This window comes from Microtus oregoni, unplaced genomic scaffold, assembly GCF_018167655.1.
Source record: "Microtus oregoni isolate MIOR12 unplaced genomic scaffold, Mior012 000015F_ref0000493, whole genome shotgun sequence".
NCBI lineage: Eukaryota > Metazoa > Chordata > Mammalia > Rodentia > Cricetidae > Microtus > Microtus oregoni.
This window is the reverse complement of record NW_024543074.1, coordinates 47,717,296-47,734,003: the sequence shown is the minus strand read 5'-3', so window position 1 is coordinate 47,734,003 and position 16,708 is coordinate 47,717,296. Positions and strand designations below refer to the sequence as shown.

Genomic DNA, 16,708 nt, shown 5'->3' with positions numbered 1-16,708 from the left:
TAAACAACAACAACAAAAACCTTTTAATTCTTTTAGTCATGTTTCATATGATGAAAATTTAAAGTATTATTATGTTGCTATTATTACTTGTTTTTCTTTTTGGTTTTTGAAACAAGGTTTTTGTAGCCCTGGCTGTCCTGGAACTCACTCTGTAGACCAGGTTGGCTTTGAACTCAGAGATCTGCCTGCCTCTGCCTGCCAAGTGCTAGAATTAAAGGCCATTGACACCTTGCCCAGTAAATTTAGAGTTTTGATATAGTCTAATTATCAAGTATGAAGTATTCTTTTACACTGTGTGAATATGTGTCACTGTGTGACTGGGTTAATAAAGAATCTGACTGGCCAATATCTGGACAGGTAGAGGTTAGGGGAGACTTGCAGACAAAAAAATGAGTTTGAAGAAAAAGGGGAGGAGTCTCAGAGTCAGGAGGAGACGTGGAGAGGAGATGAACTTGCTGTACTGAGAACAGGTAGCAAGTCACATAGCAGAGGGTAGATAGGAAATATGGGTTAATTTAAAATGTAAGAGTTAGCTAGTAACAAGCCTGAGAGCTATTGACCAAGCATTTATAATTAAAAATAAGTGTCTGTGTTATTATTTGGGAGTGGCTACTGGGACACAGAAAAACTCTGCTTACAACCAAGTTTTTCTCTTATAGGTTGTGGTTTTTGAATAGAAATGGTCCCCACAGACTCATAAATTTAATGCCTGGTCATTAGGGAGTGGTGCTACTTGACAGAGATTAGGAGGAGTGGCCTGTTGGAGGAAGCGTCACTGGGGGTGGACTTTGGACTTTCAAATGCTCAAGCCAAGCCCAGTGTCTTGTCTCTCTCTCCCTGCAGCCCACTGATCCAGATGTAGAACTCTTGGCTTCTTCTCCAGCACCATGTCTGCCTGTGTGACACCATGCTTCCTGCCATGATGATAATGGACTAAACCTCGGAACCTGTAAGCCAGTTCCAATTAAATGTTTTTTTTTTTTTTTTTTTTTTGAAAAAAGGGTTGCTGTGGTCTTGGTGTCTCTTCATAGCAACAGAAACCCCAACTAAGACATAATTATGCTTTTATGCTGTCTCAAAAAGAAATCTCATTGCTTACCCCAAAGCCACAGAGTTCCCTATGTCCTAAACAGTTCTAGTTTAGATTCTTTTTTTTTTAATATTTATTTATTTATTTATTTATTTATTTATTTATTATGTATACAACATTCTGTCTGTGTGTATGCCTGCAGTCCAGAAGAGGGCACCAGACCCCATTACAGATGGTTGTGAGCCACCATGTGGTTGCTGGGAATTGAACTCAGGACCTTTGGAAGAGCAGGCAATGCTCTTAACCTCTGAGCCATCTCTCCAGCCCTCTAGTTTAGATTCTTTTTTTTTTTTTTTTTTTGGTTTTTCGAGACAGGGTTTCTCTGTGGTTTTGGAGCCTTCTAGTTTAGATTCTTACGATGCCCTTTGAGCCAGCTGTTCTGTCAGGCTGGAGGTGTGGCTGAGAGTCACTGCTTTGCAGACGGAGGACCAACTCTCCCAAGGCTATTTGTTGAAAAGACTGCCTTCCTGCGTAGTGGTGCAGTGGTTCTGCACACCTTTAATCCCAGCACTTCGGGGGCAGGTGAAGCTCAAAGTTTGAGGCCAGCCTGGTCTACAGAACAGCCAGGGCTACATAGAAAAATCCTGTCTCGCCCCCACCCCACCAAAAAAAAAAAAAACAACCAAAAAACAAAAATCAAAACCCAAAAGCCGGGCGGTGGTGGCGCACGCCTTTAATCCCAGCACTTGGGAGGCAGAGGCAGACGGATCTCTGTGAGTTCGAGACCAGCCTGGTCTACAAGAGCTAGTTCCAGGATAGGCTCCAAAACCACAGAGAAACCCTGTCTCGAAAAAACAAACAAACAAACAAAAAAATCAAACCCCAAATACCTTTGCTCTATGGGATGGCATCACATCTCCCCAAAAGCAGCCATTTATGCATATCTTTTTTGGGACATTGTCATTTTTTTTAAAAAAAATTATTTGTGTGTGTGTGTGTGTGTGTGTGTGTGTGTGTGTATTGGAGGCTGCAGAGACCAGAAGATCTCACAGAGCTGGAGTTGGAGGTCACTCTGAGTCACTCAGTGTGGGTGCTGAGAACTGAAGTTGAGTCCTCTCTAAGAACAGTAAATTCTCTTAACTGCTGACCCATCTCTCCAGCCCCTGGAACTCTATTTTGATCACTACTAAGTTGATATTTGAATGTGACAGTGGCAATCCACTCTGTCTAGTTCCAAAGCCTGGGAGGACATTCTGATGCAGTGGCCGAAAGCCTGGCTGACTGACCAGCGCTTAGGCCAGGCTGGTTGGTGCGCCCAGGCTTTTCTTACATAGAGGGTGGGCCAAGGAAGGACAGTCACCCCAATTTGTATGTACTTGTCAGTGGGACTCTGTGGTTGTTTCTAGGCCCAAGTAGCCCAGAATCTTCTAGAGATGTCCTGTCTACCAGGGAAGGGATTACCCAGAATCTTCTAGAGATACCCTGTCTACCAGGAAAGAGATTACCCAGAACCTTCTAGAGATGCCCTGTCTACCAGGGAAAGAATTACCCAGACCCTTCTAGAGATATCCCATCTACCAGGGAAGGAATTACCCAGACCCTTCTAGAGATGCCCTGTCTACCAGGAAAGGAATTACCCAGACCCTTCTAGAGATGCCCTGTCTACCAGGGAAGGGATTACCCAGACCCTTCTAGAGATGCCCTGTCTACCAGGGAAGGGATTACCCAGACCCTTTTTTTTTTTTTTAAACATTTTTTTAAATTTATTTATTTATTATGTATACAATATTCTGTGTGTGTGTGTATGGCCAGAAGAGGGCATTACAGATGGTTGTGAGCCACCATGTGGTTACCCAGACCCTTTTAGAGATGCCCTGTCTACCAGGGAAGGGATTACCCAGACCCTTCTAGAGATGCCCTGTCTACCAGGGAAGGGATTACCTTTCTTCCATTTGTTTCATGCTTGCCATTGCTTGATTGGTTTTTCCTTCAAAAGAAGCGATGGCTTCATTCTTCTGCTGTAAACTGTTCTCTGCATTCTGTGAAACCAAGGAGATGGTCTGTAAGATGCCCTGCCCTCCTCCACGTCTCTGCATTACAAATAGGCCTCACTGTTAAGAGACTTTGCAACACTCGCAAGAGTATTTCATTAATTGCTGCTCTTCCCTAGAGCCCTGGACAAACCAGGTCAAGGCTCCAGCTCTGCTAGGCAAAGAAAAGCAAAGAGGCAGGAGCTGGGGTCTGCCTGCTGCAGTCAGTGTGGTCTCTGTTCCCAAGCAGCCTCATGGCCTGGGCACACTTGCCACTTCACATGACCCCTTGGAGGGTTCTCAAGGGAGACACTGTCAGCTTCAGTTTCCCATAAAGAGGGAGGCTCAGCATAGAAGAGACTGACTGAGGGCTAAAGAGCCAGTCAGAGGCAGGGCTATTCCACAGCCATAGCTGTGAAACTCACTCTGTCCCAGTTTTAAGCAGAACAGTTACCCAGTCCCAGTAAGCAGGAGGGAGCACTCTGTACTGTAAGACAAAAGGCTACAGAGAGGCTGTTGCAGAAGGAAGTCAGGAGGACCTCCCCACAGACTGCATTTTCTGGCCCAAGCTTACACTCAGGACAGAACTGATCAAACAGCATGCTTAAAGAGAAAAGAACCGGAAACTAAGAAACACTCAGACCTGGAAGAACAAAGCACCAAGATACTGCAGTGAAATGAAGCCATATCCCACTTACACACAAAGAAAGGTCACCAAAACAGGACGTGTTGCAGCTCTAAGAGGAATCTGCCTTCTGATGCTAAATGGGGAAGTGTGCTTCCCTGGAGACGAAATACTTTTGCCAGGATTTGAGGGACACAAAATAGTTTTTCTTTTCTTTTTGTCTGATGCTGAAGAATATACAAACATTTTATTCCTGAGCTGTCTGCACTCTGAGATTCCACATGTGTGTGTGTGCATGGTGTTAGAAAAGTATGCTATCCCTGAGCTGTCTGTATTCTCAGGTCCTCTCCTCTCGCGATGCCCCCACTCCACTCCGTAAGTGTGTGTGTGTTTGAGACAGGGTCCTTTTTTTGTTTGTTTGTTTGTTTTTCTGAGACAGGATTTCTCTGTGTAACAGCTTTGGCTGTCCTGGAAGTCACTCTGTAGACCAAGCTGACCTTGAACTCACAGAGATCCACCTGCCTCTGCCTCCCACATGCTAGGATTAAAGGACGCACCACCACCGCCCAGCAATGAGACAGGGTCTTATGTAGCCTAGGCTGGCCTTGGCCAGTCTGTGATCCTCCATCCCATTCTTAGGAATGCAGGGATTAAGTGATAGTCACAGGTATGAGTCAGTTTTCTTGTGTGTGTGTGTGTGTGTGTGTGTGTGTGTGTGTGTGTATGTTTCCTTTGTTTTTTTGGGGGGGGCAATGCTGGGGATGGAACCCAGGGCCTCTTGCATGCTAGGCAAATGTTCTGTCACTCAGCTCTCTTGTGCTAATTTTTAATTTTAAAAATTTCTATGAAAGCAGGTGTGGTGGCACACATCTTTAATCCCAGCACTTGGGAGGCAGAGAGGCAGGCAGATCTCTGTGAGTTTTAAGTCAGTCTGGGAAAATCCCAGGACAGTCAGAGCTACACAGAGAGACCCTGTCTCGGAAAACAGCCAAAGACTAAAAACACTGGGCTATCAAGGCCCTGTAGACCAGTTCATGCAGGCTGGAGGATGGATCCATGGCAGAGCAGTTGTCTACATGTATGCAGTCCCATTTAGTGAAAATCAGACCCAAATCTTCCCTATATAAGTCTGGGATTTCAGATGATCTGTCACTGATAAAACAGAGAGACATGGACACACATCCAGACTTGGTCGTGAGAAGCGGTGAACAAGAGGCAGAAGTGCATTCACTGAACCTGGCTCCCTGATAAACACACGGGAGGGAAAGAAAAGACCAGAGCCTGTGACAGAGGTGACAATGCTGCCAAAGAGTCAGGAATCTGCTATGAAATACACTTATGACCACGGTTCCTATTACAAATGCCAGCCTGGCAAACTGACACCAACAAGAGGCTGGCCACCAAAGCTGTTTATCTTCTAGAAGGACACACTCCCCAAACTCCTTCAGAATGTGGCCAAGGGTGGTGGTGACCCTTGGGTGACACGAGTGTCCTCTCAGAAGGCAGAAATAAAGCCCACTGCTAGGGGCTGCAGTCTTGGCAGTTCCAACTCAGACAGTGTACTCATTTCTTTTCTAGAGTCCGCTTTCCTCCCGCACCATCACAGGCTGTGGTGGGTCCATGTGAGAGGGACAGCTGGCTTCCAGCTCATGGGTCATGTGGACTGCTAGGGAATTACTGGTCACCAGCCAGGGACTGTGGCCTCTGACGAGGGCCTGGATGGAACTTCCCAGCAGCAATCTTGGGGCTAACTACAGACAGACAATTATGTGCCCATCAACAAATATTCTCTCTTTTATCTGGCTGTAGCCCAGAAAAGATGGAGTTTCCAGGGACGTGCAGCTAAGATGATCGACTTGTCCCCAGGGAGAACACCAGAGGCAGCGTACACAACTTCCATCTCACTCTGAGACAGGAAGTGTCTGGCTGGTTTAGACAGCTCCTTCTCCTCTTCCTGCTCAGACGCAGGAACAGTGCCCTGCAAAGCTGCAGCCCTGCCCGGGTCTCTGAGTGGTCGCCAAGAGCAAGCCTGCTGGTCTGCAAGGCTTACCGTGTTACAGATACACTTCCATGCTTCAAAGGCATCCTAGTAGATTATTAGAGCAGGTTCCCTAACACACACTACTATGTCTCTAATGGGCCAAACCTGAAAAAAAATGTAAAAACTTAAAATATGGTTCAAAAAGAAGTCCTGGTACCCATGCTGGGAAGTTCACAAATGCTCTAAGGAATCTGGTGTGTCTGGCCTCCTCAGGTACTTGTATGCACATGCACATATACTCACAAAGTCATAAATGTACACAGGTAAATAAAAAACAAACCTTTAAAAATGAACATATGCAGTAGGCATGGCAGTGCACACCTTTTGTTCCTGCATTCAGAATGCAGAGACAGGCAGAACTCTGAGAATAGCTTGATCTATGTATGTAGTGAGTTCTGGGTCAGCCAGGGCTACCTGCTGAGACCCTGTCTCAAGCAAAACATCCAAAACACTGCAATAGCACGAGGACTGAGGACCAGGCTTGTCTGCGTGTTCCGCAGGAAGGAAGACGGCGCTGAAAGGCAGCTGAGGGCAGCGGTCCAGACCTGAGGCCAGTTCTCACCTGAACTTTGTGGAACATTTGTAAGTTAATTGCTTTGACTTCCTCCAGCTGCTGGCGGAGGGCAACGAGCGTGTCCTGCTTCTCATGGGTGTCCTTCTCCAGTAACTTCATGGCGATTTCCATCTCAGTCTTCATTCCAATCTGTAGCTCCAGCTCCTTCTCTAGTTCCTTCAAAGACACGGACGAGGAGAGCGTACTGAGAAAGAGGCAGCGTCATATTTAGCTGAGGGGGAGTCCCTGCAGGACAGGGCAGGCCTGCGACACGGAGAAAGGCCCGACAGGATTCCTTATGCCCATCCTCTCCTCCACGCTGCCTGCCTGCCTGCCTTCTTTCCTCTGGCCCTCCCACCTTCCCTTTCCCTTCTTCCTGCTCTTCTTCCCTCTTCTCAGTTTTGGAAAGAGTTTAACTGTGTAACCTAGGCTGGCCTTTAACTCAATCTTCCTGCCTCAGGTCCTGAGCTGCCGGGAGCACAGTACCAAGACACTAGCTCTGCATCAAGTCAACAGAACACTGACTTGGCAACATGAGCCAGAGTTCTAGAAGCCAGGTTGTTCCCAAAAGGAAAACAGAAGCCAGGGTCCTGCAGGAATGCTTGACTTGTGCACCAGGAGACCTGACGGGGTAGGACAGCTTCCGAATGCTCTGGACTTTACCGCGGCACAGGCGCCACCATCCTGAAATGGTTCTTTCTGCCCTGGGTACCTCAGAGCACGGTGCCCCACATACATCCCAGGAAGCCAAGACAAAGCACACAGGAGAACTAGGTTTGGAAAGGAACTGCGGCCACAGTGCTGAGTGAAGTGGCCAGAGCCTATGACCGAGGGGACAGACAGGTCTCATAACAGCCTCTAGAAAAGACTCATCCATTGGGCACAAACACAAATGACACAGAACTGCAGTGTAAACACGAACTAAAAAGGCCAGTTTCTGTCTCTCCAGGAGTATCAGCAGGTGCAAGCAGGTTTATGTAGTATGGAAGGCAGCTGACGGACTCTCGCTAAGGATGCTGGGTCCCGCTCACCAGTCGGACTTTCTTCTCCTCCTTCAGCTGCTTCCAGACATCGCTGTACATTTCGTCCAGGCCCTGCCGAGTCTGCTTGTAAGTCTCCAGCTCAACCTTGGTGTCCTGCTTTGTTATCTGAATCACACGAGAACACCAAGAACGACTCACTCTTGGAAAGTCAACTAGCGATAATACATTTCAAAATATGTCACAAAATTTTTTTTTTCTGAGACAGTTTTTCTCTGTTGCCCTGGCTGTCCTGGAACTCGCCCTGTAAAATAGGTTAGCTTTGAACTCACAAGATCCTCCTGCTTCTGCCTCCTAAGTACTGGGATTAAAGCTGTGCACCACACCCCTGACTTAATTTTCTACCTTTAAAACATGATGAATCTTGAGCCAGCCATATATCTGATGACTCTTAAAGATATAACAACCTGAAAGATGAGAGATGCCAGCAGGCCAATAGATCTGCGTATGGCTACGTAATAGGGTCTCTCTATGTACTTGAACTTGTGATCCTCCTGCTTCTGCCTCTTGCATGCTAGGATCACAGGTGTGTGGCTAACAAATTAGGCTGGGTAATGGTTTAGTTAATTTTATTTACAAGAGGACAAGAAATCCTGGCGGGAAAGGCTCGTACTCCATCTACCACACGGTGTTTGCTGCCAGCTTTATCTAGCACTGGGGACTTGTGGTGACTCAGATCTCATCTCTACGGCTGAGCCACCAGCCAGGTGCACCTGCTGCAAAGGAGGAACAACGTGCCAGGGGAGTATGGGAGAAAGAAGCCATGGAACCAGGGACAAAATGACAGCCCACTCAGCACTGAGCCAAACCGGAACTCTGGAGTACAAAGGCTGGGGTTTTCAGAAGTCTTAAGTGATCCAGGTGGCCTGTGAGTGACGTGGGTAGGGACAGCCTTTGTACATTCTGGAGACTGGGACAGAGCTAAGTCACAGCCGGCCTTGCACCAGTGCCCTCACTGACCACGGGGTGGGGACAGTGAAGACCATCTTCTGCACACAACAGACGCAGACTTTCTTCTCTAGACAAGCCAGGGTGGCCCGTTTCCCTAGCTCACTGTATTTTTTTTCCAATTTTTAAAAAATAAGTATTTAACTTTTATTTTATAGGCATTGGTGTGAAGGTGTCAGATCCCAGGGAACTGGAGTTACAGACAGGTGTGAGCTGCTATGCGGGTGCCAGGAATTGAACCTGGGTCCTCCGGAAGAATGGCCAGTGCTCCTAACGGCTGAGCCATCTCTTCAGTCCTTCCACAAGTCACATTAAAGCATCCTGAAGAGGACCTGCGATGCGTAGGCTATCTCTGACAGCGGTGTCATTTTATACAAGAGACTTAAGCCTTTCCCCATGATGCCAAGGGGCAGCTACAGCCGGAGACGAGCGACGGTGAGTGGTGTGCACGAGAACAATGCCCAGCCGTCAGGTCCCCCTCTCACCTCCACACTCTTTTCGCTTCTTTCGCGAATTAATTCGTTCTGTTCTCTCAGCTGCTGCTGTTCTTCTTGCAGGGATGAAATTCGGTCTGTTGCCGCTGAAAGCTGATTAAAAAAGATTTCTTACATTTTTTTAACATCAGAATTAATCTTGCAGTCCAAATGAAGAGCTGACATTTACTTAGATTCTACACAATTTACAATGCATCTTAATGTTTGCTATTTTACTTGCTTGCTTTAAATAGGAAATGCATGGTGCAAACTTCCACAGACATCTATGTAGTAAAACCTCTGCCACATCCGCCTAGCTTTCTGTAACGTCCCCATTCCCCCCCATACTGCAAAACCAGTTATTTGATGTTTCATGTGAGTGATAATTTATGTACACATACACACACACACACAAAAAAAACCCCTAGAGTTCAGACAGTCACTACTACAGGAGCACCAAGCAGAAATCTGTTATTATCCAAATATTTAGAATAGGCTTTTTAAAAATTTTATTATTATTATTTTTTTTCTAAGACAGGGTTTCTCTGTGTAGCTCTGGCTGTCCTGGAACTCAGAGATCTGCCTGCCTCTGCCTCCCGATTAAAGGCCTGTGCCATCACTGCCTGGCGGTTACAATAGCTTTTAATGAGAAGATACTTATACCAGTAGAGGGAAACTTTGTATGGTATGCTCTCACTTTAATTAAAAAAAATCAGGCCCAAAATTTGTAAAATAAAGACTATTTATGCTAATGGCATACAATGGAATGATGAACATTTTTTTTTTTAAATTCATTGTTCTTTCCAGGGGTGCTTTTGTTTTTTGAGGCAGGGACTCACTGTGTAGCTACTGGCTGTCCTGGAACTCGCAGAGATATGCTGTCTCTGCCTCCCAAGTACTGGGTTAATACTGTGTGCAGCCACACCCAGCCCCGTTTGCTGCTGTTGCCTGTGTCTGTGCACTCACGCTGGCCTGTACATGCACGTGTGAATACTGGAAGTGACAGTGGGGTCTTCTCCCTTGTCCCACCTTACTTTTTGAGGCAGGGTCTTTCACTGGACCTGGAGGGCGCTGCTTTGGCTAGGCTCGCTGACCTGGCAAGCCAAGAGACTGATCTGTCTGTCTCTGCTTCCCAGCACGGCGGTTCTAGACACGTGCTGTCCGGCCTGGCTTTAACCCAGGTGCTGGAGATGTTGGCTCAGTTCCTCATGCTTGCGTAGTAAGTATTTTACCACTGACCCATCTCCCCGATCCCCATTTTCAGTATCTTGATAAGCAGAAATATATTTTATTGTCAAGGGAGATTAAAGATTTTGGAGGAAAGAATCAAACTTAAATCATTAGAAACAGGCCCCCGAGGAATCCTTCCTCTCCTGAAATATGTCTCGTGGCTTAAGGGAAGGAAAGTTGGATTTGTCCATGAATGTGTCTAGCAAACAGATATCATGGGAGGCAAAGGGGACGGAACAACGCAGAAGGCAGACCCCTCCTACTTCTAGCTCCAGGCTCCAGTCTGCAGAGGAGGAAGGAGACCGGAGGAGGAGCAAGAAGCAAGTCATCCATCCACTTTTCCTCAGTGGAGGGATCCTGGGGCACTGAACGGTCCTCTAAAACCCTGCAGCGTTCTCCTCAGACCCCAGGCTGACCTTTCTAAACAGCAGCTGTGCCTAAGAAAGACCTCGAAGGCCCTGAAGGTGTTCAGCTCTTTTCCAACTCCCTGGGCGAATTCTCTAAAGGACATCTTTTTTGTTTGTGTTTTGTTTTTTGTGACAGGGTTTCTATGAGTAGGGCTTGCTGTCCTGGAACTTGTTCTGTAGACCAGGCTGGCCTCGAACTCAGAGATTTGCCTGCTTCTGCCTACTGAGTGCTGGGATTAAAGGTGTGTGCCACCATGCCCTGCTCTGAAGGAACATCTTTCCCTACAGTTACATGCTGAAGAAAACCCCCAGCCAGTGCGTTTCAGGTGTCCACTCAGACTCCAGTTGAAGCATCCCACCTGGCTGGGGAACAGTGCTTTGCTCTGAAGTCATCCAAGTCTCCAGCCCTCCCAGTACTGCTTCATGGGTATTTGTACCACAGTAAACTGACTGAGTCGCTACAACAAAATTACAAAATCTATGCATCACCCAACTTGGAGACATTAAAACAAGGCTTAAAGACATACCGCCTCTATAGGGCTCCAAGACCTGCCTCCCAAGCAAGGTACGTGTGAGTCCCGGGGCTAACGGCAGTGGCTCCTACCGTGACATTCCCCTGAGAATATTGTCTTTGTACCCTTTCAACTCACACAATCCTGAGCCCTCCCTTGAAAGTCCCTAAGGAGCCAGTCAGCCTACAGTGAGCCTCATCAGGTCCTTCACTCACAGACCCTCCTAGCCCACTGCACCCTGCCTCCGTGCTGCGGGGTGTCCATTTTTAAGCCCATTCTCAAAGCTCTCCTCCTTCCTACTACCTGTGGAAAGCCTCAAGGCTGAGCAACCCCCCTGCTGCTAACAGGAGACAAGATGTGTCCACCAGGGAGACTGCCGGGCCGCGGGCAGCAAGCCTTCTTCCTCGGCCTCAGCCCTCCTTCTTCCTGTCCTTTCATTCTCTCTCTTCCTAGTGAGAAAGCAGAGAAAGACCATGCTGTGGGGAGACTGGATCTGTGCTCGCTAGAGGCCAAAACAGGAGGGTGGGCTGGGTGCCTCTCGGAAGGTCTGTGCTCTCCGGGGCAGGGGGAAGCACATGACACTACAGCAAAGGTGGGCAGAGAAGAACACTACCATTTCCCATCTGCCCAATGGTGCATTGACCAGAGGTGATAAACTGAGGCCGTCAGGAACTGCCTCAGGACCGGTGTCTCACTAGGAGCCCTACAGGTGGACATAAATGCTCCTGTGCAGTTCCAGCTGAGGCTAGCTCTTGTTCCTCCCAACAAGACGCTCTGGTCAGATGTACCAACATCCCATCTCTTTCTCTCTCTTTCTTCTTCTTGTACTATGTATTGAGCCTAGGGCCTCGTCTATACTAGACAACACTCTACCATGGCATCCTCTTTACTTTTTCTGAGACAGAGTCTCGTTAAGTTGTTCAGGCTGGTTTTGAACTCACTCTCTAGCCTAGGAAGGCTTTGAACTTGTAATCTTCCTGGTTCAACCTCCTGAGTAGCTGGAATGACAGGCCAGCTGCCACCAGGCTGACTTAAACCACTTCTCTTAACCTTGGGTCACTATTTCGTTTAAGTAAAGGTTACAAACCTCTTCTTGAAGCTTTGAGTTCGTCTTTTCCAAGCCATCTATCTTGGTCTGAAGATCCCCAACCGTGCAGCTGGAGAGAATAAACACACAATAAGTCTAAACTTAAAGCAGTGGACTGTTCCCAACTGGTGAATGAGAAGGAGGAATCCTGACTTCCTCCATGAAAGGGAGGCGCAGGACTGCTCAGAATTCTGAGGTAGAAACTCAGTTTGTGTTGATACTGAAATAACAACAATCAAAAACCACTGGCATCTGGGCAGTGGTGGTGCGCACCTTTAATCCCAGCACTTGGGAGGCAGAGAAAGGCAGATCTCTGTGAGTCTGAGGCCAGCTTGGTCTAAAGAAAAAGTGCTGAGGCAGTCAGGTCAACAGAGAGACCTTGTCTTTAAAAGTCAACAAAACACAAAACAAAACAAAACAAAAAACCCAAACCCACCCTTAATAAATCTCACCCTCCAAATAGTCTACCTATCCCATTACTTGGTTAGCTCTGACATAATAGATGGTGAGAATCAAAACTGTATTGGCAGCCATATTAAACCTTTATGTTTTGTTTCCCTATTTGAGACAGTATTTCTCTGTGTATCTCTGGCTGTCCTGGAACTCACTCTGCAGACCAGGCTGGCCTCAAACTCAGAGATCCGTCTCCCAAGTGCTGGGATTTAAAGGCGTGCAACTGCCATGTCCAGTCAAGATCATCAGGCTTGAGGGTGTCTGATCCCCTGGAACTGGAGCTACAGGTGATTATGAGCCTTCACTCACTGAGCTATCTTGCCAATCCCCTTTAATATTTTTTTGTTTGTGTGTACTTTTGTGTGTGCATACATGTGTAGGCCAGAAGCTGACACTAGGTATCTTCCTAAATTGTTCTTCACTTATTTAAAAAGATTTATTTTAGCTAGGCAGTGTGGTGCACACCTTTAATCCCAGCACTCAGGGAGGCAGAGGCGGGTGGATCTCTGTGAGTCTGAGGTCATCCTGGTCTACAGAGTGAGTTCCAGCCAAAGCTACACAGAGAAACCCTGTTTTGTTTTCTTTTTCAGCTTTATTTTTTATTTTGGTTTTTTGAGAGAGGGTTTCTCTGTAGCTTTGGAGCCTGTCCTGGAATTAGCTCTTGTAGATCAGGCTGGACTCAAACAGAGATCCGCCTGCCTCTGCCTCCCGTGTGCCGGGATTAAAGGAGGGCACCACCACCACCCGGCTCAGATTTATTTTTATGTTTATGTGTTTTGCCTGTATGTGTACCTAGCAGCTAAGGGGGTCAGTAGAGGGTATCAGGGATCCTGGTATTAGGGCTACAGATGGCTGTGGTCCACCCATGTGGGTGCTGAGAACTGAACCCAGGGCCTTTGCAAGAGCAGCAGTTCGTAACTGCTGAGCCATCTCTCCAGTCTCACCCACTAAGCCTTCCGAGACAAGGCCTCTCACTGAATGCCCAGCTCACTGAGTGGCTAGAATGGTTGGCCAAAAAGTCCTTAGGATGTTCCTGTCTCCATGTAACCAAGGCTGAGGTTATACATGTACATGGCAGTGCCCAGCGTTTTATGTGGGCACTGCAGATCTGAACTCAGGTCCTTGTGTATGTGCAGCAAGCTCCTCATACACTGAGCTATCCCCCTAGCTGCAAGACAGATTTTTATTTATTCCTACATGCATATCTGTACTAAATGTGTGCCTGATCCCTGCAGAGGTCATAAGAGGATGTCTGATCCCCTGGAACTGATTATGAGCCAGCACACAGATGCTGGGAATTGAACCCAGATGCTCTGGAAGAGCAGTCAATGCTCTTAACTGCTGAGCCTTCTGTCTTGTCCTGCAAAGCTAATTTTTAAGTTTTACTTATACTTTTCTACATTTTGAAACATTCTTTTTAAAAAAACAGTTTATTAATTTTTTAAAAGATTTATTTATTTAGGTTTTTTGAGACAGGGTTTCTCTGTGTAGCTTTGTCTTGGGACTTTCTCTGTAGACCAGGCTGGCCTCGATCTCACAGAGATCCACACCTGCTACTGCCTCCTCAGTGCTGGAATTAAAGGCTTTTGCCAACATATCCCACCTATATCTATCTATCTATCTATCTATCTGTCTATCTGTCTGTCTGTCTGTCTGTCTGTCCATCTGTCTGTCCGTCCATCTGTCTATCTATATTTATTTATTTATTTTGGTTTTTCGAGACAGGGTTTCTCTGTATAACAGCCTTGGCTGTCCTGGAATTTGCTCTGTAGACCAGGCTGGCTTCAAACTCACAGAGCTCCGCCTACCTCTGCCTACCAAGTGCTGAGATTAAATGTGTGTGCCACCACTGCCCAGTTTAGATTCAGTTTTTATGTGTATGAGTGCCCTGAATATATGTGCCATCATGAAAATATGTGCTCCACATGTGTGCAGCACCTAAGAGCCCGGTGTGTGTGTGTGTGTGTGTGTGTGTGTGTGTGTGTTAGATCCCCTGGAGCTCTGGGCTACTGTGTGGATGCTCTGCAAGAACAACGAGTATTCCTAACCATTTAGCCACCACTTCAGCTTAAAATATTAAAAGTAATATTTTAAGTTACTTTTATACTATAATAAATGTAAAGGATCTACAAACAGGACTGGAGAGATGGCTCAGAGGTTAAGAGCACTGACTGTTCTTCCAGAGGTCCTTAGTTCAATTCCCAGCAACCACATGGTGGCTCACAACCATCTGTAATGAGATCTGGTGCCCTCTTCTGGCCTGCAAGTATACATGCAAGCAGAACACTGTATATGTAATAAATAAATAAATCTTAAAAAAAAAAAAAAGAATCTGCAAACAATAGGTTTGATGATAGCAGCAAACCCTATGAGAAAAGCAGGAATTTAGCCAAACCATCTTTGTTGTAAGCATTTTAAATACATCAACTCACTTAACTTTCCCCATAACTGGAAGAGGTAAATTATTCTGTTAGATGATTAAACCTAAGCATTTATCTTAAGGAACTTAAGTATATGCATGTATGTATGTATGTATGTATATATGTATGTATGTATGTCCTCTCTTACCCAACTTTTTCTTTTCTTTTCTTTTTGGGGGAAGAGTGAGGGGATGGAACATAGGTCGTCTCTGACTCACAACCCCAGACTCCCCCTGCCTTTTTTTTCTTTCTAATTTTAAGGTTTTAAGCCAGACATAGTGGCACATGCCTTTAGTCCCAGCACTGGAGAGGCAGAGACTGGTGGATCTCTGTGGGTTCCAGGCCAACCAGGACTACATATTCAGACCCTATTTAACACACACACACACACACACACACACACGTGGATCTCTGTGGGTTCCAGGCCAACCAGGACTACATATTCAGACCCTATTTAACACACACACACACACACACACACACACACACACACACGGATCTCTGTGGGTTCCAGGCCAACCAGGACTACATATTCAGACCCTATTTAACACACACACACACACACACACACACACACCATCTGTGCACATGTGTGCAGGTGCTAATGGAGGCCAGAGGTGCCAGCTCCCTCTGGAACTGGCAGTTGAGAGCAGCCTGAGGTGGGTACTGGGAACAGAACTCTGAGATCTCTCGTCCCTTCCTTCTTTCCTTCCTTCCTATTGTTTGTTTCCTTTCCTGAGGCTGCTTGTCCTGTGTATCTGCCTCTCTGTGCTGTACAAACAAGGCCAAGGAGGTGCCCAAAGCTGTTCGTCAGGCAGGCGTCCTCTTCCAGGTCGGACACGTGAATGTGGCTTGGGTGGTTACAGCTTTCTCTCGGCTTGGATAAAACTCGGTTATGACAGTTAAATGGTGGATCCCCTGAAGAGCTCAGTGCAATAACTGGAGCTGAGGAGGAGCGGGCCTTACCTCAAGTGCCGATTCAGTTCTTCCACGTAATTTTTCTGATCAAGGACATCGGTAATTCTTTCGTGCCTTGTGAAAAAGAGTACACAAAAATAAGGACTTCTTGAACTCATGTCAAACCATTTGTAACGGTTCCCCAACTTTCTTGTAGAAACCAAGAGGCAGTCAGAGCTATGTAAGGAATAAACAGAAAACAGGGCTGGACTGAGCTAGCAGCAGGGCTTGGGGACGGGCTGCCCTACAGAGACGGCCCCAATCCCCAGACTGCCTGGGCTGCTGCAGGGAGGACAGAAAGCCATGGGCCTTTGTGCATGGTGAACACACCTGCCTGCCGCATGCAATGGTTCTGGAAGTGGCTGATGACACAGCCCTACTACACAGAAAGAAAGGGATACATTTAAGGAAACAAAGATTTTTCAGAATACAGTAGAGCAATCTACAGGCCAGAGACATTTGAATAAAAAGTCGTCTCCATCTGACAGTCAAGCCTTTCTCTCTGATTAACTGATTCCTTTTTTTAAAATTCCAATCATTTAAAAATGTTTGTGTTATTCTGGTGGTGATGGCGCATGCCTTTAATCCCAGCACTCGGGAGGCAGAGGCAGACGGATCTCTGTGAGTACACGGCCAGCCTAGTCTACAGAGTGAGTTCCAGGACAGTTAGGACTGTTACACAAAGAAACCCTGACTCAAAAAAGCAAAAAGTATGTGTTTTCCTGTTTGTCAGTGTATGCACCATATACAAGTATCTGTGGACGTCAGAAGAGAATGTCAGATCTCCTAGGACTAGAGCTCCAAGTAGCTGTGAGTTACCTGATGAGGGTGCTCTATAAGAGCAACAAGTGTTCTTAGTCACTGAGCCGTCTCTCCAGCCCTTCCTTTCTTTACATAACATA

At 46.6% G+C, this 16,708-nt stretch overlaps 1 protein-coding gene across 1 annotated transcript in view; it reads right to left on the bottom strand.

The window, feature by feature from the left end:
- Nucleotides 1-16,708, bottom strand: part of Rufy1 (RUN and FYVE domain containing 1) — a 45,443-nt gene that overhangs the window by 12,637 nt on the left and 16,098 nt on the right. Inside the window, exons 7-12 of the mRNA XM_041665566.1 lie at nt 15,816-15,881; nt 11,977-12,046; nt 8,753-8,854; nt 7,311-7,427; nt 6,289-6,456; nt 2,972-3,069 (exon numbers count right to left, since the gene is read on the bottom strand). Coding sequence (XP_041521500.1) covers nt 2,972-3,069; nt 6,289-6,456; nt 7,311-7,427; nt 8,753-8,854; nt 11,977-12,046; nt 15,816-15,881 — 621 coding nt within the window. The remainder of the gene's footprint in view (nt 1-2,971; nt 3,070-6,288; nt 6,457-7,310; nt 7,428-8,752; nt 8,855-11,976; nt 12,047-15,815; nt 15,882-16,708) is intronic.